General features: G+C 47.6%; 1 protein-coding gene across 1 annotated transcript; it reads right to left on the bottom strand.

Annotated features, from left to right (window-relative positions):
- Window positions 1-15,517: 15,517 nt before the first annotated feature.
- Window positions 15,518-20,402, bottom strand: SERPINC1 (serpin family C member 1). The gene is made up of 6 exons (XM_074908296.1): window positions 20,028-20,402; window positions 17,620-17,835; window positions 17,147-17,284; window positions 16,669-17,062; window positions 16,255-16,319; window positions 15,518-16,022 (listed from the first exon to the last, which is right to left on the bottom strand). The coding sequence occupies exons 1-6, from the start codon at window positions 20,400-20,402 to the stop codon at window positions 15,849-15,851; spliced, it is 1,362 nt and encodes a 453-aa protein (XP_074764397.1). The 3' UTR covers window positions 15,518-15,848.
- Window positions 20,403-21,895: the final 1,493 nt, after the last annotated feature.

The raw sequence follows: 21,895 nt of genomic DNA, 5'->3' as shown, positions 1-21,895 counted from the left end.
TAAGGGGGATGTGCTCCTAAGAGAGGAATTTTTGCAGGTGCTCTGAGGCGAGCACCTGCAAAGTACTATTTCATTGACCATTTCAAACAGGAAAACTGATATTTCACCTCCGTTTTCCTTCTGTCCCTTCTCCCTCCTCTCCTGTCAAGAGCATCGTCACACAGTGAATGATTCTCTAAGCGGCCACCTGAGGGACCAGCCCCATTGGGTTTCCTGTCGAAGTTCAAACAGGATTGTACCGAAACAGTGAGGTTGCCAGAGGGCAGTTGCAGAAGCTGAGAGATAAGAGGGTGGCTAAGGTAGGTTTCGTTGCAATTGAGGTGTGGAGAGGAGCGGAGATGTGCAGAGTATGCTGCTTTAGTCATAGCTTTTTGAAGTTACCAAAAATCAAAAAGAAAAAAAATTAAAAACTTTGAAATCCTATTCTGTTCACACTAGAGAGCATCAAAAGTTACTTTTAGTTGCTTAAAAGATTTTAAAGTGTTTTAAAATAGAACTTTTAAAAGAATACTACCAAACTATAAAAACATAAAATTATTTATATACATATATTATATATAAATATAGTGGGAAAGTTTCCCTGCTAAGCTTGCTGTGAAGAGAAGGGTGAAGGTGCAGTAACTGCTATACAAGCAACATTCTTCTGAAACAGATGGCAACCAATCCATCAAAGCATAGTGTTGAAGGGCAGACATAAAACGGTGAATGCCTTTATTCCCATGGCATAGCTGTGAGTTTCCTGAGCAGGTTTTTGTTTTACTGTATTGATACTGTGAACGGAGGAGCATCCTAACAGTCCAGGATGCCAGCAGCACGTCCTGTTTTGCTGATTCACTACTTTCAATTGGCCTGGTGAAAACCATGAAGTTGGTCCTTCATATTGTACTAGGCTAGTCTGAAAACAAAGCTTGTGAAAGGTTTTATTTTTATCTCTTTTATGGGTTTGTTGGGTTGGGGTTTTTTTTGGTGCAGAGGTTGCCACTGTATAAATGATCATTTCTGATTGCATGCAAAAGAGCCAATATTCTTGCCCAGGCCTCGCTGAGGTGAAGTTTATAGCTTGTAGCTAGAGTCAGTATAAGGTATGGTAGTGGGAATCATTTTAATATTATTTCTGTACATTTAATGGATGTGTATGTGTATGTATGTGTGGGAATCATGGGGTCTCTGATGTTTTCTTGAACGCAGTTTTCAAGTTGAAAGCAGTTTAGGCCCATCCGCACTAGAAGATGGAACCAGTTCAGAAGGAATTAAACTTTTCTTTCAGTGGTTGACTTCCTCAGTGCAGATAAGGCCAAGGTTCGAGAAAAAAGGGCTTGTAGGTTGTATACGGTATGGAAAAACCTCTTGTGAATTTTCTGGCAGTGGTGTAGCTACTTGGAGCTGCTTTCCATAGCAGAGCAATGCCATCTTCCCGTGCCTCTCCACTGGCACACCGTGTAGCTCTTCACGATTGCACGGAAGCTGTGGAGGATCGGATGCCAACTTTCCAAGTGTGAATGCTTCTGTGATGGGTGGAGGCACAGCTTTGCATTTTCACGTCTAGCTGCAGCTTTTTCCCCTCTGCCAAAACTGTGATTTCAACTGTGATTTAAGGAGGATGTGAAGAGAACTCTGTCATATTTAATACCTCTGTACGTAACATTTCTATCCGCTTCAGAGTTAAGGCTTACTAACCCATTTGTTTGCTTGCCTCAGGCAACAGGGGGAACTTCTGCAGTTTTCTTTCTCGGAGGGGGAACACATTTCTTTGTTCTTTGCTGCAGCAGAGAAACCTTCCAAATGTGAAGTGTTGTAGTTATCTCCTTGAGCCTGCAGAAAGCCCTGGTGCCATGTCACAGCAGAGTGATGTGACGGTTGCCATGGCTGTTCCCTGCTGCTGCCAGGTTCCCTGTGAATAGCTGTGAAAATAACGAGAATTGTGTTGATACTGTGCTGCTGCTTTGGGGAAAAGCTAAAACTCTTCCTCTCGGGAGGATGACGGATGTGAAGCTGGGAGCGGGAAAAAGCAGAAGGTCTTTCTGCTCTCTTGGAGTGTGTGAAAGCAAACCGTGCTTCTTATTTCCAGCAGCTAGAGAGAGAGGGATGAGTGAGGAGGCTTTATGAAAGGTGAATTTAAAACAGGAGGCTGAGAACACACTTAGAGCCACTTAACGAGATCCAGGTGTATCAGTCTGGTGTCAGAGCAGCCAATGCAGATGGGCAATCCCTCGCTTGTCCTCCCAGCACTGTCTGGCTATTAGGTCCAGTCCTTTGACTTACCTACATCTTCTCTATGATATTTTCAAGCTGTGTAATTTAACTTTGAGAAGTTTGGGTGGCTGAAGGGCAGGAAGAACAGAAAGCGTTTTGTGTCTCTGCTGCTGTTTTAAATCCAGCCGATGTCAGTAGGGACTGACTGTTCCCATCTGACAGCTATTGGGATCTAAAACTGCATTTGGAACAAGCTGTGGTCTTGCTGAAAAGCGTAGCGGGGCAGGCTTGGTGGGGAGGGCACAGAGCCAGGATTTCAGCCCCCCTGTGAGATCAAGGTTGAAATAAATCAACAGGACAGAGCTCCCTGCTTGTCCTGCTCTTGTTTTGTGACAGCTAGGTGACTTTGTTTTTTAGGGCCGGCCAGCCCACGCCTCTACGCAGTAGTCATTTCACTTTAAAGTGTGATGCCCAGTTTGGTAAATGGTTCTAAGCACTCCAGTCTTCAAGCAGAGTCCTTCTGGGCCTTTGGGTGATTTGGCCCTAACGATGCATTTGCAAGAGCAGAGTTGTAGCTTTTATTTGCTGCTGACTTCATCCCTCCTGCAGAACCCAATGTATAAATAGAAAGTCAGCTGAAAAGGTGCAGTTTATTTGGGTGGAAGGTAGCTTGTGGGGTAGACCAAGTCATGCATCTTTAAAACTAACAAAAACTAGCACCCCTTAAACTTGCTGTTTAAACTTTATAAAATTCTCCTCTTTGATCCGTGGCCTGCCAATTTTTGTACCAGCATCAAGTGTTTCTGAAAATTAGTGACAGAAAATAATGTTCTTGCTCTACCGGAAATATTTAGGGGATGGGAGAAGTCAAGGAGCTGTAATTCAGGAAACTTCTAATTTTTGTCAAGGTCTGGGCTCTGAGTTTTCCCTGGCAACTGAGCCCATGTCCAGGACTGTGGTCAGAATGTCTGGGGTCTTTCCATGGAGATGCCACTGACTGCTGGCATCGTCTGGCCATTATCTGGCAATAATGATACTCTGGGGGAGATGAGCATTACTCCTGTTGCAGGTGAGATCCACTCACAGAGCCTTGACACCTTCAGTGGAAGGTCCTAAAGAGGAGCTAAGTATCTTTATTTTAAACATTGTCATTCAAAGGATATTTTAATATAAAATACATACATATATATGTATGTACATTTATATATTTATATATTTGTAACCAAATAAAAGCTAGAACTATGCAAACACTACTGGCTGCTGCTTGAAACTAATGTCTACCAGAAAATTTTGGAATACAGTGGAATTGGAGTAGATTTGTTGTTTTTTCTGTGTTTAAATAAAATGCAGCAGACCAAAGTTTTGCTGCAGTTAGTCTTACTAGAAACTTAGGTTATTTCTAACCTGGAACCCACTCAAGTGGGTTGTAAAATTATCTGAAGAGTCCTACCATCTCTAAAATATTTCCATCTGCCTTGGTTTTATTGCTGAAAGGCTTGCTTTTGCAAAACATAGGAAAATACAGAGGCTGAGACTAAAAGAGTTTGAATGTGATGTTTGGGATGATAGGAGAGAAGTAGAATCAAGGAAGGACTGAGAGCATTTTCTTTGGGACGTAGCATTGCATTGGCTTCAAGGAATCTTCCTACTCGTGAAAATGTCTGTCACTGGGATGGAGATGGTGATCGAAGCATCACCAGGCTGAATTCTGGTCCCGGTGGAGGTATTGGAAATCTTCCTGCTGAATCTGAGGGTACTTGGCTTTAGTCTGCTGGGAGAAATTTCATGCGGTTTCTACCGTTGCTGTGTGTCAGATCCGGTCTTTGCTTTTAGGATTAACTGCAATATACCAAACTGTAATCTTCAGTGACCTTTCACTTTTTATTCCTGGGGACTGTAGAAAATTCAGGTTTCCTATAACATTATCCTCATCCCAACTGTGAACAAGTTACTACTGCTTCTTATAATTTATTGTCTTTCTGTTCCTGAATGGCTGCATGACCTGGCCGTTCTCCAGCGCCACCTTCCAGTGCTTCGTTAGCTTTTATGCACAGGGAATTGTTGCAATGGGTAAGTTGACCGTGCCAGTTGGAAGAGTAGAAGCCTTTGGAGAATGACTTTTGCTTCCTCTAGCTGTCATTAGGGAGTGCACACACACATACCTGTATATACATATATATGTATACATATATAGTGTTTCATTATAAACTCATTTAGCATTATTCTTATTTAATTTATATTTTAATCTAGTTGTAAACCAAAGTATTACAGCTTGTGAAATGATGTGTCTTGGAAATAGGAGGAACCTTTTTTGATGGGTGCTCTGAAAGATCTTTGCTGACAAAAACACGGATGCAAATACGACTTAAAAACTTGTGCTGCTGAATCCTAGAGATTTGCAGCGTTGCAAGACTTCCTGGGTAAAGTTTGGTGGTGAGGAGGCAGTGTGGGGTACCATTTTAAAACAGTTGTTTGTGTGGGGTTTTTTTCATCCAGTATAACTTGCTGTTGGAGGAATTGCTGCCAGAGCACTATGGTGGGGCATCTGACGGAGACGAGGCGTGCGGTTAAAGCTGAGAGGGCGATGCCAGGTAGCACAGTTTGCTTCTGGTGCCTCCTGTGCACAGAGCTGGGTTGAGGTGTGCTGTGTTCAGCTCCGGGCACCTCGGCGCCACCTCGCCAGAGGGCCCTGCCAGGAGCTGCTCAGTCCATGGTTTGTGTGAGTGCACTGAAAAGGCCGCTTAGCAGCATTTCTGCTGCCGGACTTTTCCGGCAGAATCACTTTGGAGTCTCTGCCACCTCGCTGTGCCTGTTAGTCACAAAACAGGGCTTCTGCCGTGCCTCTTCAATTGGGATGCTTTGAGGAAGCACGAGGACTTTCCTTAAGGAAATCCCCTGCAAGGGAAAATGAGGCAGGAATTTAGGCGTGGATTTGCTGTATGTGCTGTAACATGTATCTGAAGTGATTCCATATGGTTCTCGAACTGACCCCCTTCCTTATAAATGCTGGGTTTGGATGAATTTTTGTAAACATGCATAGAAAAGACAGGACAGGCTCTCCCAGTGCTGGCACTGCTTCTGCCTGCATCCCCTCTGGCTTGCTGTTTCTCGATGTGGTGTCTAATCAGGGTTGGAGCTGGGAGGTGTTGGTTAAGATGGAGCACAGCTGCCACCCGACCAGCTGCTTCCAGGCTTTGGCTCTTCTGTGCTGTCGGAGCGATTAAAGCCACCCACAGGGCGGAGTTCAGGGCCATCTGAAGGCTTGGAAATAACAACGTTTTTCATGGTACTTAACAGCTTTGTAGGAAAAGTGTTCTGGCAAGCTTAGAAGTAAAAAGACAACAAATCAGACTGTAGTCTGGAACAACTGGGAGCTAGGGAGAGGAAGCCACAAAAACAGCCGCTGATGTATTTAGTGTCTAATTTATAGTTTTAGAAAACCAGCCGTTGCTATTTACTGATGTCTAGAAGTAGTTGGGTTATTTTTTTTTAGTAACATCTGTGGAGGTGCTGTCACCGATGGGAAGAAAAAATGGGTTCAGAGATAAAATCTTGCTGATTCTTCTGTGCCAGGAAATAATTGCCTTTGCAAGGAATTAATTAGCAAATGCTAAAAACAAATTAACCTCTAACAATCTCCCACAGGCTTAGCAGTGGCTTTGCTTCCTCTTGCTCTTTTGCTCTTTTTGTTTTTACGAAAAGGTAGCCCTTTCTGTGGAAAATTTCCCATGTTGATATTAAGTAGCCTTAGTGTCAGTATGCTGCATCCAGTAACTCCTCCGTCTTTAGTGGGTTGGTGACGATACATAAGGCGGAGCTGGCTGGCTTTCCCTGTAATCGTTCTGACGGCTTTGGGACACTCACCAAAAATGCTTCTTTTTTGTTTTAAAGCTTTAATTCTCTTCGTGGAAATGTTGAAGAATCTTAGCTTCCTCCCCAATTATTTTATATTCTTTTTAGTTGAATTCTCATCTGGCATCAGTTTGTGATCTAAGAACAATTTCTGTAACAGCCATGAGTAGGACTATGTAGGGCTTCACAGATCACAGAAAGTTTAAAACCTGTGGCTGTAGGAGGTGATGTCTGTAACATGGTTCTTACGCTGCCACAGAGGTTGGGAGGGATGAGGAAGGGTCTCTGCAGAGAGCCGGTCTCTGTCGCAGTGTGGCTCCGCGGAGTGCCTGCTTGCAGGGGTCTTTGAGGTTAGAGGTGCAGATAGGATTGTCTTCAGACATTTTCCTTGTGCCTTCCCATGGTGTGTGCACTTCAGCTCCCTGCTTTAGCACCAAACAAGAGACTGCTGCCTTCAGCTCCAAGAAGAGACTCAGCATTGAGGATCTGTGCGGGGAATCTTAGTAGGGGAACTGTGCACCTTCTGAAGCAAAAGGTTGAACTTGTCAAAGGCTTTTGTGAATGAGGAGAGATAAACCTGCCTTTGGCAGAGTGGTGGAGTTGGCCTGGGGGGTTTGGCTGTTAACATATATTCAGATCCTTGTTTTTGCAGGGTGAGATGGGCCATTTCAGAAATCTGGGCAAGGAAAAGAGGTAGCGTTTGAACCCCGTGTTCTCATTCCAGGTTTCCTCCAAGAACTGCACCAGGTATGTTGATGCCATCGATGGGGCGGCGGGGTAGCTGCGCAGCGTCGTGTTACGTGGCTGGGAGTGTGTCTGTGTTACATTGTGGGGGGGTGCTGGGTGCCCGGTGCCAGAGATGACCCTGGTAAATAGGCACCCGCTGAGACTAGCAGGATGGTGCAGCGTTCCCCAAAAGTGGTCTTAGCTGTGCCCATCAAGCTTGCAGAGTAGCTACCCTGCTATCGGCACCATTATCCATTTAGTGCGTCAATGTGTTTGTCTTTATATAGTGACTGTCAAGCTCAGAGTTTTCTGAGGAGCTGGCGAGTAGCACAAGAGGGTGTTTCCCTGCAGACCGTGGTGCAGGGAGGGAGGCAGAGTGACGTGTGACTTGTGCCCCAGCTGGAGCCCAGGCCTGTTGGCCCTGGGGGGAGAGGGCTCAAGACCTGTTGGTTATCACCAAGGAGGTGACTCAGGTGGTTTTCTTCTTTGCTGGAGGGAAGCTATCATGTCTGCTAGAAGAAAACCTGCATGGGGGAGCCTGGGGTAATTCTCGCTAGGAAACCAGTTACATTACTGGTTATATTCCAGCAGCAGAATAATTAACAGAGTAATTATTTTTGCTAAAAAAGAAATAATGTTCATTCTAATCTGGTGACTGTGACCTGCTTACATCATCTAGAATGTGATTTGCCTCACACCTCTTACAAAGCTGGTTTTATTTCCTCAATACCTCCTTACAGGCACAGGCTTGTTGAAGTCTGTAAACGGGAAGAGTGTGCTGCTGAGCGCGGTAAAGGGTTCAGCCCTCAAAGCAGCTGAAAACAGCAGCACTTCTACCATGCAGATAGTTTGCCTACGTTAGCCAGAGTTTCTTTAGAGAGCCAGGGACACACATGCCATGTGGTTCTTGCCAGCCCGAGCCATTTGTTTTCGCAGGGAGGAGATCTTCAAAGTGCAAACAGAAAGAGCGAGGAAAGGAGGTGGCTTAGCAGGGAGGAGGGAGACATCCAAAATATGAAGAGGGCTCATCTGTTTTCAGCACTGGCTGCTGGCACTGGAAACCAAGAGGAGGTGTGAAGTAGAACAGGTGAAATGACAGCAAAGCGTCATTGGGAAGGAGTGTGCGTGTGGTCTGGCATGGTGTGGGTGCTGTGGGCAGGGAAATGCTGGGTTTAGGACCTGCATGTGTGCAGGAGCATGCAGGAGCCCCAGCTGCCTTGGGAGACACGCATGCAAAGATCCCTATACCCTGTCCTACAGCGTCAGAGCTGAGCAGAGCTGGTGTTTTCCATCCTGGAGCTGTGAACGGTGATGAGGGAAAATGAGTCAGTCCCTGGAGGAGGCAGATTTGCTGTGCAGATTTCAGAAACTCCATTAGAAGGAACTCAAGGGTAGCAAGGGTGGGCTGGAAACAGAGAGTACCAGACAGATTTCAGTGCCATTTTCTGAAGGTCAGGTTTTCTAGCATGTGTTTAAGCTGTTGAAGACTGAACTTTGCCTTTGTTTCAGTACTGTCTCCTTTACCTATGTCATTTCTTCTATTTAAACTCAGCAGCCAAGGGAAGGGTGCAGAGAAGATGCAGCCAAACTCTTCTCAGAGGCACCCGGTGAAAGGAGGAGCAGTGGTAGGCAGAATCACAGAATCATCTAGGTTGGAAAAGACTTGAAGATCATCCAGTCCAACCATCAACCCAACATTAACAGTTCCCAACTACACCAGATCGCTTAGCACTGGGTCAACCCGACTCTTAAACCCCTCCAGGGATGGGGACTCCCCCACTGCCCTGGGCAGCCCATTCCAACCCACAACAACCCCTTCTGGAGAAAAATGCTTCCTAAGAGCCAGTCTATCTAGCCTAGTCTAGAAGTTTATACAAGGGAGATTCAGGTTAGGTATTACAAGATGTTTTTTCACCATGACTATAGCCAAACAGTATTGGAAGAGGTTGTCCAGAGGGGCTGTGAAATCTCCATCCTGGGAGACACACCGAACTTGACCAGGCAAGAGCCGGAGCAACCTGCTGGAAGTTATCCCTGCAATGGGGGGCAGGCAGGGCTGGACCCAAAGGCCTCCTTCCCACCCTCCCTTGTTCTGGGCTTCTCTGACACTCCCCCGGAGTACAAAATATCGCCCCACCACAAATACGAAACAAGGGATAGAGAGTTTTATCCTACCAGTGCATTTCCAGTTACCATTTTTGTCATTTGTTGATGATTAATCCATGAACTAGCCTCTTGTCTGCCATGGAAGTCCAGCTGCTCCCCATGCATGAGTGTAGCCTCCAGGTTCCTGGTTCCATTAGACTATGCCAAGCTGTATTTTTGTTATATTTTTTTTTAGTATTATCATGTAAAAATGGGCAGCTTTAATGGGCTTCCTAGTTCATATCAGTTAAGCTTTTGAAACATATTCAGGTATCTTTTAAATACTGCTGTGTAAGTTCCTTGTTTAATCTGACATATTCTGATTTATATTTTAATGCAGTTATCTAGGGCAGTACTGAAAAAAAATCAGTGCATTAATTTTTGCAGACTGTCAGCTATGTTAAGCCTCCAGCTTTACTTAGTTTCTGTCAATGTACTTAAGCCCTGCCCCCTCAGATCTATGGTTAAATGTCTTCATTATTTTTATATTGCAGTGAAACTTATTTATTTAAACGTTTCCATTATCTTTGCAGTCAGACCCAATACCATTGGCTACAAAACTGTGAAACTAATTAGAAATGGATAGTGAAGCAGAATTGGCTAGTTTTACTGCTGGTTGTAAAATCCAGAAAGTAGCAGCGTAAAAGCAGAAAACTACAATTGAAATTAGTCTGGGGTGGGGAGAGGAATCACAAAACTACAGCTGAGACACTTCTTGGAAATCATTTTTAACCTGATGATGTTACTTCACTGGTTCCTCATTTGATCAAGTTTAAAAGCTGTTGCTTGAGACCGAGAGGTTTGTCTGGGGTTCGTCTTTGTGTCTAGGGCACTGGTTTGATATGGGAGTTTGTGCTCCCATGATGTTATTTTCTTAGAGTTTACATGCCTAAGGAAACTCTGTGGATTACTGTGAAGCTTTTATTTAATACGTCATTGCATGAGAACTGGTAACTGAACTCCACTCTTGGCTTAAAGGGGCAAGGACCGGTGCGCAGGGGGAGGACGGTGCCATTTTGCCGTGGAGGCTGTGGCAGCCATGGCTCACACTGACAAAGGTGGGCAGTGCCTTTCTCCTGCTGACAGCTTGCGTTTTGCCAGGGGGTGTGAAGTCTCAGGCACCCCTGCAGCTGTCCCCTGCCCCCAGGGTGGCCCAAGTCAAGGCAAATTAGTCCTAAGTTTGCCCCATAAATCCACAGGGATGTTTGCTGGCACAGGCTGTGGTCGGTGTGTGTCTTTAGAGGCAGAGGGCAGACTGGATCTCTGATGGAGATGCAGGGCATGATTTTCTCATGTGGTAACTGGTTTCCTAAGCCAGGGTTATGCTGTTGGAGGAAGCTGCCTGTCGGGGTGGTGGGTGAATTTGGGATGGAGAGCAGAATTTTGTCACAGCCTTTGGCTTAAGACTAATTCCTTTTGGCTCCTCTAAAGTGCTTCTCTGGGCACGAGGCTGACGTGCGAGGCTTCCAGGGCTACCTTGTCACAGGGCAAAGTGACTGGGAGAAGTATTGTGAAGTGAAAGGGGAGTGTTGTCATTCAAATAATGCATGTTTCTTTTGTGTTCATGTATGCAAAATTGCTGACAGGACAGGCTGAGGGGTGCGAGAGTAATCCTTCTTGGTAGCAAACCAGGGACTTTCTGAATAAGCTCTTTGAAAAGCTGAGTTAGGAAGAAAACGATATGCAGCTGTATGTTCTTGTGGTAACGTATTCCTCACCTTGTGCCCCACGCTTACAGGCTGGCTTAGTGAAGGACAAGAGAAGACTGTATCAGTTGTTAGTTCACAGAAATGAAAGCAAGCTACTCAAAGTACTGCTTTTGTCTGAAAAGGGAAGGGAACGGATGTGGTTTTCCCCTAAGCCTTTGGTGTCTTAAACACTAGCTGAAGCTCCCATGAGCTACACCCCAGTTGTCTGTGAAGCTGCCCTCCTTTCCCCCGCGTCACCCCACCTTTCCTGCACAACACTGTGAATAAGACACTGGTAGCTCTTTTTAATGTTTCCATTAAAATTGCTCAGAGCATGAAATGCTGTCCTACACTGTCACGCAGTGAGGCTGTAGCAGACGAGCTGTGGCTGGGAGCCCTGTTCAGCTGAACCCTAACCCCCAAGCAGGGACACTGAGGATTGAGCACTTTCTTGTGGAGCAGTGTGAGAGTATCGTACAAGAGTTAACATAGTCAGTGGCTTTGTATAGCAATTTGCTAATTGAATTTGATTTCGTAATGAACTAAACTGACAATCAATTTCTAAAATGTAAAAGCCTCTTAGAGGGCATAGTCAAGTATGTCTTCAACAGAAAGATTTAACTGGGATAACTATTAATAAAGAGCACAGGATTTTTTTCCTTTTTTTTTTTTTTTTTTTTTTTTGAGCAATCATTCCAGAAATTGAGTTGCGTTAAGCAGCAGAAGATTCACAGGACAGTAACTACCTCTCTCTCTCGGAGTGCTGAGGTTACCATGCTACACACTCTATCAGCAAAGCTTTCACTTCAAACAGATTTGTTTTCCTTACCTCTGTGTTTCAGAAATGCAGGTCTGCTCTGTAAAGTGACTCTATGAAAATGGCATCTGGCAGGAGCAGGGCGAAGCCCTTCGGGGTCCATTGTCCCTCTTTGCTGGCAGTTTCTCGCTGGGACCCTCACAGGTCCCTCTGGGGCCATGGCAGTGGAGGGTGGATGCGTTACTTCACGTATTCTGCGTAACAGCGAACGGGCCCATGGCCCAAAGGCTGCTGCTGCTGCCAGAGCTGTGAGACTGCAGGCTCAGCTTCCTCCACTGGGAAACCAGTTAATGGTGTGGAAGGTAAGAGGAGGCTCCATCTCCCTCCTGCCTCCAAGGGAGCAGGCAACAGTGAAAAAAGCAATAAAATAAAATACAAACATTTTTATATGTTGTTCCTTAGTCAGCAGATCTGACTCTGCAAATTTATATATATATATACACATACAAACACATACAGAGAGCAGATCTCTCATGTGAAAAGGTGCCATTTTTTTTCTAAACAGAGTCCCTTTCCAAACTAGAACAGCACTTTAAATAGGTTCCTCTTAAAAAAAAAGAAAAAAAAAAAAAGAAAAAAAAAAGAAAAACCCTTTACTGAAGAAATGCACTTTAAATCGTAGGATGAGTATGGCTGTTGCTGGCTTTTGACACAGCTGTACAGGCAGGAGGCTTCTTGTCAGCCAGAGCCCAGGAGGGAGCAACGTTGCCAGACCCTCGGCTGCCCCGGGCAGCCCCAAAACTCCCGTAGCTCTACCTCCCGCTCCCACAGCCCTCCCGGCCTGGCGCCGCCCCTGCCCACGCCGCAGACAGGAGTTCCCACCGCAACCACAACCCTGGTTGCAGCTTAGTCTTGCTGTAGCACTAACAGGACTGCCTTGTAGCAGCCTGTTAGAATACTTTTGTAATCGGTCAAGAAAAACCCCACCCTTGCCTGTAAAGAATATTTAAACCCCATTTATAATAGGTCAGACGTTCCAGCTGCCTACAACACAGCAGATGGCCCATGCGCCTGCACAGGGCTGAGCTTAGTTGAACAAGCAAAGCCACGACAAAGGTGTTGCTGGGGTTGTGGGTTTTTTTATCCATGACATGGATGTGGAACCCTAGTCAGTTCAGTATTTTATTTTTTAAATCCAAGTTTGCGTGTCCCACATTGATTCTGCTCTGAGCTGGTTTGCAGAGTAACCATTTGGAAGAAAAATTATGCTGTCACCTTCAACTGTTGACCTATAAATCAAACGTTTTAGGACAGGTGTCCTAACACTCAAAACTTACTTTCACAGTTAAGAAATTTCCTGCTGTACTAATTATTCTTTTTTTAAAAAATTAATTTTATTTTTGGTTGCAATCCTTATTTCAAGGGAAAAAAAAAGTCAGTGTTCACACTAGTCTACAGTAGGTTGAAGTGTGATCCTCTGCGTGTAACTTGTGGATATGAGACTGTTCTTCAGTGATTTTACAAGCTGTTCCCAAGCTGGTTCTCCACCGTCACCTTCCTTTTCCCCTTCCCGTGGGAGATGGCTGACAAACTCTTTGGGGGGGCCACCAGCTCTGTGGCCACTGGCGGACCTGGATGGCCAGTGCTGCTGGAGGGGGGGCAGGCAAGGGCAGTAAGAGAACCAGAGATGGGGAAGGGGGGAATCAAACCAAGGTAGAGGGGACTGATTGCATTGAAAGCAGTTTAGCAAAAAGTGCTCTCATTGGACAGCTTTAAGAACAATGTGAATGAAAACTTAGCAACTTGGGTAGGAATCTTTGAAAATTCTATAAATGTATACTTGAAATTCTGTTTGTATTAAAAAAAAAAATCGCATTTTCTTCTTTCTTTTAACACTGTGTAAAAGAACATTATGCATGTGAGTGGTTTGAGAATTAAATGGTTTAATACTCAGATCCTCGTCTGTGTCTGATCTGACATCAGTTTTCTCTTTGCTGCCTCTTTCAAACCAGCTGTGGTGCAAGAGCCTGGTCCCTCCCCCAAACAGGGAGAGGCTGGGCAGGATCAGGCTGCTGTTCCTGGCACCTTAGAGGACTTCTGGTTTTTTGTTGGTTTTTGTTGGTTTTGTTTTTTTTTTTTTAAATGAGCTTTACCTCACAAGGTTGGCAGGCTCAGCCCTTTTCAGCCTCAGCAGGTGAGGGAAACACTGTGCTCTGGCTACAGGCCAGGTGCCCCATCCCCACTGCAGCACAGCAGCTTTCCTGTGCAGGGAAAAGCACTTTGGTTTGGTGCCCTGAGAGCGAGACCTGGGCATCGCCTCAGCCCTCCTCCACGACCGGCCACCACCTCCACGGCCCAAAGCACAGCCACAGAGTGGGAGGTAACAGGAGGCAGCTCTACGCGTCCCAAGCTGCACAAGGAGGGAGCAAGCAGAAGGGAGGATCCAGCACAAAGTCCCAGTGGTGACTGCCCGAGGAGGCCAGGGAGAGGAAGAGCTGCTTTCTGAACTCAACAGTGATGTCCAGAACGCTCACCCTTTTCTCCCATAGCCCCAGCTTCTGCATCACACACTCAGCTCCTTCCCGAGCTGTTGCTGCAGGCGAGCGTGGCAGCACAGAACAGGGTAAGTGTGTGCTTTACAGGTCTCTTGGGTGGGAAGGGGACTGATCGCTGCAGCTGCATGGTAACAACAGCCGAGGTGACTCTCCATACCCAAACCACCCACCGCTTGCAACACACCCACAAGACACTCAAACCTTCCTACTGTGGGACAGGAGAGTCCTGCAAAACCCCAGACTGCTTCTAAAACTAAAGGCAGAGTGACCAAACACTTTTTCACACCAGCTCTTTTGCAGACCAGCACAGCTGAGCTCACTCCCTCGTGGCCTGGCTTGCTGTGGCAGTTGCTGCCAAGAGGAAGCCTTAACAAGGGCAGATCTTGTACTGGTTCTACAAAACCCCAAGTAAACTGCACACTGGGGAATGCTGGCTGCTGGTGTTCCAGCAGCTGCCTGCACACAAAATCTGCAATATGTACAACAGGATGGGACAGGGCTTGCTGCCCTTTTTGTTTTAAACAGCTGAAATCACATCTGGAAGACAACCCTGTGAGGGGTCCTACAGCAGCACAGCCACCCTACATAGAGCAGAGGTGAGGTCACACAGATGGCCTGGCAGCAGGCCAGGACACCTCAAGCTCTAGGAGTAAACTTGCAGGTGAAAAACCAGATCTTTACCAGAGTTGCAGATATTGGTTACCTTACCTGGGCATTGCCACGGTTCAGACACCCTCCGTACAGTAACTTTAAGCATGGAACTAGTTTAAAGCTTACTGCTCAAAAGGGGATAGAATCACAGAATCATCTCGGTTGGAAAATCCTCGAAGATCCTCTAGTCCAACCCTTAACCTCACACTGACAGTTCTCAACTCCACCAGATCCCTCAGCGCTGGATCAACCGAACTCTTCAACCCCTCCAGGGATGGGGACTCCCCCCCTGCCCTGGGCAGCCCATTCCGACACACAACAACCCCTTCTGCAGAGAAATACTTCCTAATAGCCAGTCTAACACTGCCCTGGTGCAGCTTGAGGCCATTCCCTCTTGTTCTGTCGCTTGTTCCTTGGTTAAAGAAACTCATCCCCAGCTCTCTACAACCTCCTCTCAGGTAGCTGTAGAGGGTGATGAGGTCTCCCCTCAGCCTCCTCCAGACTAAACCCCCCACAGTTCCCTCAGCCGCTCCCCATCAGACCTGTGCTCCAGACCCTGCACCAGCTTCGTTGCCCTCTGGACACACTCGATACTCGCAGCCTTAGCAATACAAGGATTTCACTAGTGACTGCTCAGCACTCGGACATGTCGAACACGCCACAGCTGCTGGCAAGGAGGGCTCTGGTGTTTGGCAGCTCTTCCACCTACCAGTGGTTCCACGCAGAGCTGTGGAAACAGGTTTCTGGCCCAGCCAGCATGTGCCATCAGGCTGCTTCTGTTCCCCTGGCAAGACCTGCAGTGTGGGGTTGTTCCACTGGGACTGGGGAGCACAGGAAAGGGCCCGTTCATTGGGAAAGGAAAGTTTAAGTAAGTCTAGGAAGTGACCTAGTGAAAACCATCCACAGATCAGCTTGTTACAGATGTATAGGTTTTTAATGAACCAGGGGATCAGCATTACAGTTTGAGGCCTGAAAGGGAGGAGGGTTGGATATAAGAATGACAGCAATGCCGGACACAGGTTGGGGTGCCACAAAATATGGTGCCAGAAAAAAAATGAGCTTCCCTTTGAATGAAGGATGGAGCAGGTGAGGTGCCCTCTGAGCCCCCTCGCCTGACACAGCAAGGAGAAGCAGTAACAGCCCAACACAAAACCGACCCTCCCTGCGCTCGCACCAGAGAGTAAGACCAACCACTCCAGGAGCAGCCCAGACTTTGCATCAGTACCCCACTGCCCATTTTCCAGAGGCAGAGGAGGGAGAAATGAGGCCCCAACAGCCCCTTTAGGAGCAAGGATCAGCTATTCTGCCCATGAAGATAATGGTGTTGAGGGCAGCTTCCCGTATGAAAAGCAGGAAGGGCCTGTTGGCATTGAAGATTATTCTGTTCATGGGGAAGGAACGGCCGGAGACAGTGACAGCTGTAGCAGCTGATGCCTCGCTGCCTTCTTCATTCACCTACCAACCAACAGAGAAGATGGGATTAAAATATGGGCATTATGCAGTGTGTAGAGAGCTTGGCCTACTTCTCCACAGAAGGTGGGTGCCAAGCTGCCACCTCCCACCAAAGCCCCAGGTTGCTGAGGAAGTGAACACCAATGGGTCCAGTGCTATTTTTTCTTTTAAGGCTTCATGGTTTTAAAAACAAAGAGGAAGACGCTCCTGGGACAAAGGACAAAGCAAGGCTTACCTCGAGGAAGGCTTTGTGGAAAGCCTCAGAAACATACAGGTCTGTACGGCCCTCAGCAATGATACCTGAAATACAAAATGAGAAAGTTTAAAACTATATTTTTAGACAAAAGCTCAAAAGGGAACATGCTTCCATCCTTCATGGCCTGTGTTCAAGCAGAAGGCATGTCTGCCCTAAACCAAAAATATCCTCCACCAACTGCAATTGACTGTGTAAGTCCCATGTCCTTAGTGCAGAGTAGGGCTGCATGACCATGGTGGGACTTGACCACAGAGTCCATCATGGACTGCAGCAACATCTAAATGCTCCTGTGCTCTCGTTCCTCATGTGCTGCTGCAATTACTGCCCTGGTGCCTGTGGAAGAATGGTTACCCCCCTACCTCCACCCTGCAGCTCCCCATCTCCACATCTGACCTGGGAGTCTGGCATTTTCTGGACTGAAGAGATCTTCCAGCCCCATTTTTCTCAGCTTCTCCTTGACACTGAAGCTGTCCTCAACACGGAAGCGGGGGAGGTAGACAGAGAGAGACACCTCTGTCATGGAGTCTATCCAGTCCTGCAGCTTCTCTGGTGTCAGGTCTCGCTCCACCTCCACCAGTGGCGTCCCAGCATGGGGCAGGACCAGCACCATTGTGATATCGTCCCCTTTGTAAGGCAGCTCCAGCACCTGGACTTTGTCCTGGGGGACGGACACATGGTGGAATTTGGACTCTTGGTACATAATTGGGACTTTGCAGGACTCACCCTTGGCTTTATGAAATAAATCCAGTTTTGTGTTTGGAGCTGGAAACTGTGATTTCCAGTGCCCCTAAAAGGGAGAGGGGGAGGACAAATATGAGCACTGTGTTTTCCCCAAGGAAATGGGTAGCTCCCCTAGTTTGGTTAGCCATACCTTAAAATAAATGGTGTTGACCAAGACCAAGACAGTGAGATCATCAATACCATTTTCTGGGATCACTTCTGTAATGCGCTTCTCTGTCTTATTAGCCACCCATTCATTAATGATCTTCCTGGAAAATTCTGGCTTCTCCTGAAGAAAAAGACCAAACAAAGGTTAAGTCAAGGATTTTAAACACCTCTTTGTATCCCTTCTGCAGGAGGCAGATTAGCAGGGTATCTGCCCGGGGAGGACATGGCTCCCAGCATAGTGCTGCAGCATTTAGGAACGAGGAGTGGGGAAGTGACTGTGGTTAAGGTGAGCTGGGACAGGAGGACCTGCATCCCATGCTCCCTCCTGCCTTCACTGATGTCCCACACACCCAGATCAAGGCACTCCCTGGGGGCAAAAGATTGGGATGCAACAAGAGCAAAAGGACAAGGGGGAAAAAAAACAAAAAGAAAAATGCTCGAGTCTTTCAAACTCACTTTGAAGTTCAAGGGCCAGAGTTTTGCTCCATAAACTATTTCACTAATGTTTTGGTAAGTCTCATTAAAGACCAAAGATTTCTCCCCAAAGAGGCGGTTGGCTGATACCAGCTCTGAGGATTTGTTAGCTTTCTTGTAAAGCCGGCAGTTCAGCTTGGCAAAGAAGAAGTGGATCTGATCAGATGTCTTCTCCGAAATGGTGTCAAATCGAAAGACCTGGAGGAGCCAAACAGCAAGAAGGAATCGATGAGCTGGCTCTGGTGCTCCCACAGCCCCTGGACCCCTCAGCAAGTGGTGATGCACCTTTGGCTGCTGCTCAACAGCCTAAATCAGGGAGACAAGATATCTGCAGACCCTCAGAGCTTCACCCTCCACGTTTAGTTTGGAACCTGAATCTACCCAAGAGCAACACATCACCATTCCGAGATCTAGCTTTGGAGAGTCTAAAATGGAGGATTAAGCACTGCTCAGCATAAAGATGTACTGCTCCTTTTCCTCACTCTGGCTTCCTTGCTCTCCATACTCTGCCTTTGACTGGTCCCAGCGTCTGACTGACTTTGACACAGCATCTTACCCAAGAGAAGACTCCAGATTTTGCTCATGGAGGTTCCTTCCCTAGAACTATCAGCAGGACGCCTGCCTGGATCTGCCTCTTTCTCTGCCTCTGTTCCCCACCCACGTTTGTTACCCCAGCTGTCAGGGGAAGGTCTATCATTTTACACGTGTGTCTCAAACGTGGGCACAACTTTAGGTGGTTGTGCAGAAGACATACCACGGTCTTGGCAACGTTTCTCCCTGTGGACTCTGATCCCTGCCAGGAAACAGATTCCAGCTTGGCATGTGAACTACAAGGCTTCCCCCGGTGCTGTTCAAGTGAATACAGTTTATGCAGAGTGTTTGCAAATCCTCTACCACACACCAGTGAGAGCCTCACACCAGACAATCATTGCCCTGATGGGGCCTAGAAGCAGCTCGCGGGTCAGTGCAGGTCACAGGAGGACTCACAAGGTTTGTGCTAAACCCTCCTGTGATGATGCTAAAGGCTGCTCCTTACCAGGAACAATTCTCATGGCCTGTTGAGTAATTCTGGTATATCTCATCTATTTTTACAGGGAATGGGAATATGTAGGAATCGTTTTCAGGGTTGATTTCTGCAGTACAGTGAATTTTTTCTTATCTGCTCCCAGCTGCCAGTTGGAAGAGCAGTTATGATTTGTCTACTACTATCCAACCATTTCCTACAAGGCAAAAGTGGTGTTACGGGCCATTTTGTAGGGAAAAGAGGGAATTAGGAGTGTAGCTCTGCATCCTGGGTGGCTCAGCGAGAGAAGGGTCCCCTTCCAGTGGGAAGGGCTGCCCGGAGCAGAAGGCATGAGTGAAGGTTTTGGAGATGTGGTTCACTGCTCTGCTCAGACTGTGGATAAGGCAGGAGACCCCAACACGACTTACTCCAGAGGCAGGATCTCTGAGGACATTGGCAGTGGGGAGAAGTGGAGCAGTTTGATTCACATCATCTCATTGCAGGGAGAAAAACCCCTCTGGGTTGTAGTCTCCCACCAGCAAGGAAGGTACGGGCAGCACCAAACCCCCAGGCAGCAGACGAGTGCACTCAAAGCTGTCAGGTGAGCAGGTCTGACCACGAGGAGGGTGCTTGGACAGGCAGGGAGTTAATTCCTCTCACAAAGTCCAGGATTAGAGCCCCCTGCTCCAAGTTTAGGAGCCATGGCTGGAGGGAGAGGTTGTCTGCATCCAGGCTGCTTTGCTGAGGAAGCTCAGGCCCTTACTGTGCTGCCTTGACACTGCTCAACACAGGCAGACAGAAGCTGTTTAGGCCTGGCTGAGCGCTCAGATCACTCTTAGGCTTGCTACAAGGAGACCCTCAAGAAGCAACTTATGTTCCTCTGCTCCTGCACAGTGGCAGAGCCCTGGAAGCCAGGGTGTCCCATCTGTCTTATTTTTATCTCAAGGGAGAGGGAATGTGAAAAAGAGCCTCTCCCAATGGGACTTGCTATCATGGCTTTTCCTACTTTTTGTGCAAGAAAATGCTTAGTTACCTGCCCAGCTATGTGCTTGCCCAATCCGCAAGAAACAAACTGTTCCCATTCCCTTCCCTCATCTGCCAAATAGGCTTCCTTTCCTCCAGATGAAAACTAACCTCTCAAACCCAGGAAACCCACCCTGAACGCTGGATCCAAGCAGGGAGTCAGAGGAAAGAGCTGGGGTCTAAAACAAATCCAGAGACAAGCAACATGTGTATGTCCTTCCCAGGGGCTTGTTTAAGTAAAAGTCTCTGTTCCCAAGCCATCCTGACCCAGAGAGCCCTTTAACAGCAGTCGGCCACTATCACCTTTGCTGTCTCTCATATCCTGGTGACAGCTACAGGAAAAGGCTGAGGAAATGCCACCGACCTCCATGAGCTGCTGGAGTGTGCTACCACAAGCTCCCAGCTTGGTCATGGCGAAGGCTGTAGAAATGCTGAGGGGAGACATGAAGATGTTTTCCCCATTGTCCTTGGAGTCAGCCAGGTACTTGTAGAAGACAACAGCAAAGCGGGAGTTGGCCTTTGACAGCTCCCAGACCCGAGGGTTAGTAGACTCTGGGAGCTTGCCCTTCCCTGGCTCTTGCCCCTCACCCTCCTGGGGCTTCTTCTCAGGGTTGCGATAGATGCAGATGGGATTCACTGGGATGTCACGTGGCTTTGCAGCGCAGATGTCTTCCACGACGTAGTGCTCGGGGGCAACCAGACCCCAGACACTGAAGAGACACACCACAAGAAGATGCATTGTCCTGGAACCAGAAAGAGAGCTTATACACACCCGCCTGCCCAGAAAACCCACGCTGCCACCGCAGGCCACAGGCCCCATTTCAGCCAACATCAGAGTGACAGGATCCCCACGGTCCTCTCCAATCGTCCTTTTGTCCTGTAGCTGCAGGATAAACCCGGACAGACAGACACCATGCCAGCAGGAGAAGCATGCCTCTGAGCACATGCTGCTTTTAGAAACACCACAGTGAAAACGGTGCTTTCCAGGCCTAGAGCCCTGAGTGCCCTCTTTTTTAAGCAGCAGGCTGAGCCCTGTCCAGTTTGTACAAAGCTGTATGGTTTGAACTTCTGAGTCCTGCCGGTGTCAGTCCGCTGAGGTGGCTACCATGAAAGGACCCTGCCCCTGTAGCTTTTCCCCAAGCCTGCCTGCCACGGGAGCCAGCTCAGAGACACCAAAGCCACCCGGTTGCCCTGATCTGCAGCCTGGGAGCGTTTATGCTTCTGTACAGGTCCTACCAGTCTTATTCACAGGGAGAGCCTCCGGGTACAGCCCTAGCTCCATGGACCAGTTCGCTTTCGACAAAATGTTTTTGACTGTTTCCTTCCCCTTTTACCTGGGGGAGTCTCCTAGTTTCCCTGGTCTCTTTTCTCCCTTCACCTGAGCTCCTCTGTCCCCTTCAATTCTCCTGTCCATGCTTTCAGGCTCACCTCACGTTGTTTAATGTCCCAATGCAGGAAATGCTACAGCATCGAAGAGAGGTATAAGAAAGAGATCTCCAGAGAGGCAGGTCCCTTCATGCAATGAGCATCTTCAATCCCTAAAAAGTGTATTTTATAAGCATGTATGGTGTAGCTGGTGCACAACAGCTATTCCCACCCAAAGTTCACAGCACCTCAATGCAGACTGACTGTCCCTGCTACCTGAGGAGGGTAGGCTAATGTTAAACCACCATGTTCCAGCAAAAGCAGGTCTCTGAAAATCTCCCAGCAAGGCAGAAATAATTTATATTTCCCACCTTTGCTAAGGCTGGGGATCTGCACATCCCATTGACTCTGGCAGCAAGGCCTCATCAGCCTTCCTAGGGCTGATTAAGTGGCACACAAGATTTCCTGTGCACTGTGGTTTTGAGATGCCCTTTACATGACTCTGCATTGGGTTTGCTCACATACCCCGTGGGAGGAAGCTCGCGGACCGCAGCCACAACAGTTTGGGAAACAACTACTGGAAAGGGCTGGCAGCCTGCCCAGGACTTGCCTCCCGTGGAAGACTTTTTCAAGGATATGTCTAACTCGGGTAGGTCTCTGCCTGCACCCACATACTCACTGCCACCTCTACCAAGTGCTACCTCCTGAGTAACTAAATTAAAGACCAGCTGCATTTACCACTGGTGACGTCTGTGTCTGTGGTCTTGCCAGCACTGGGGGGCCAGCACCTGGGGGAAGGAAATGAGAGCAGCTCAAGGGCCAATCTGGGACACAGGAGACCTCTGGTTCTTTCACAACCCCCTCCCC

The sequence above is a fragment of the Athene noctua genome, chromosome 5, assembly GCF_965140245.1.
Source record: "Athene noctua chromosome 5, bAthNoc1.hap1.1, whole genome shotgun sequence".
NCBI lineage: Eukaryota > Metazoa > Chordata > Aves > Strigiformes > Strigidae > Athene > Athene noctua.
Note: the sequence above shows the minus strand (reverse complement) of the source record. Positions and strands in the feature narration are given on the sequence as shown.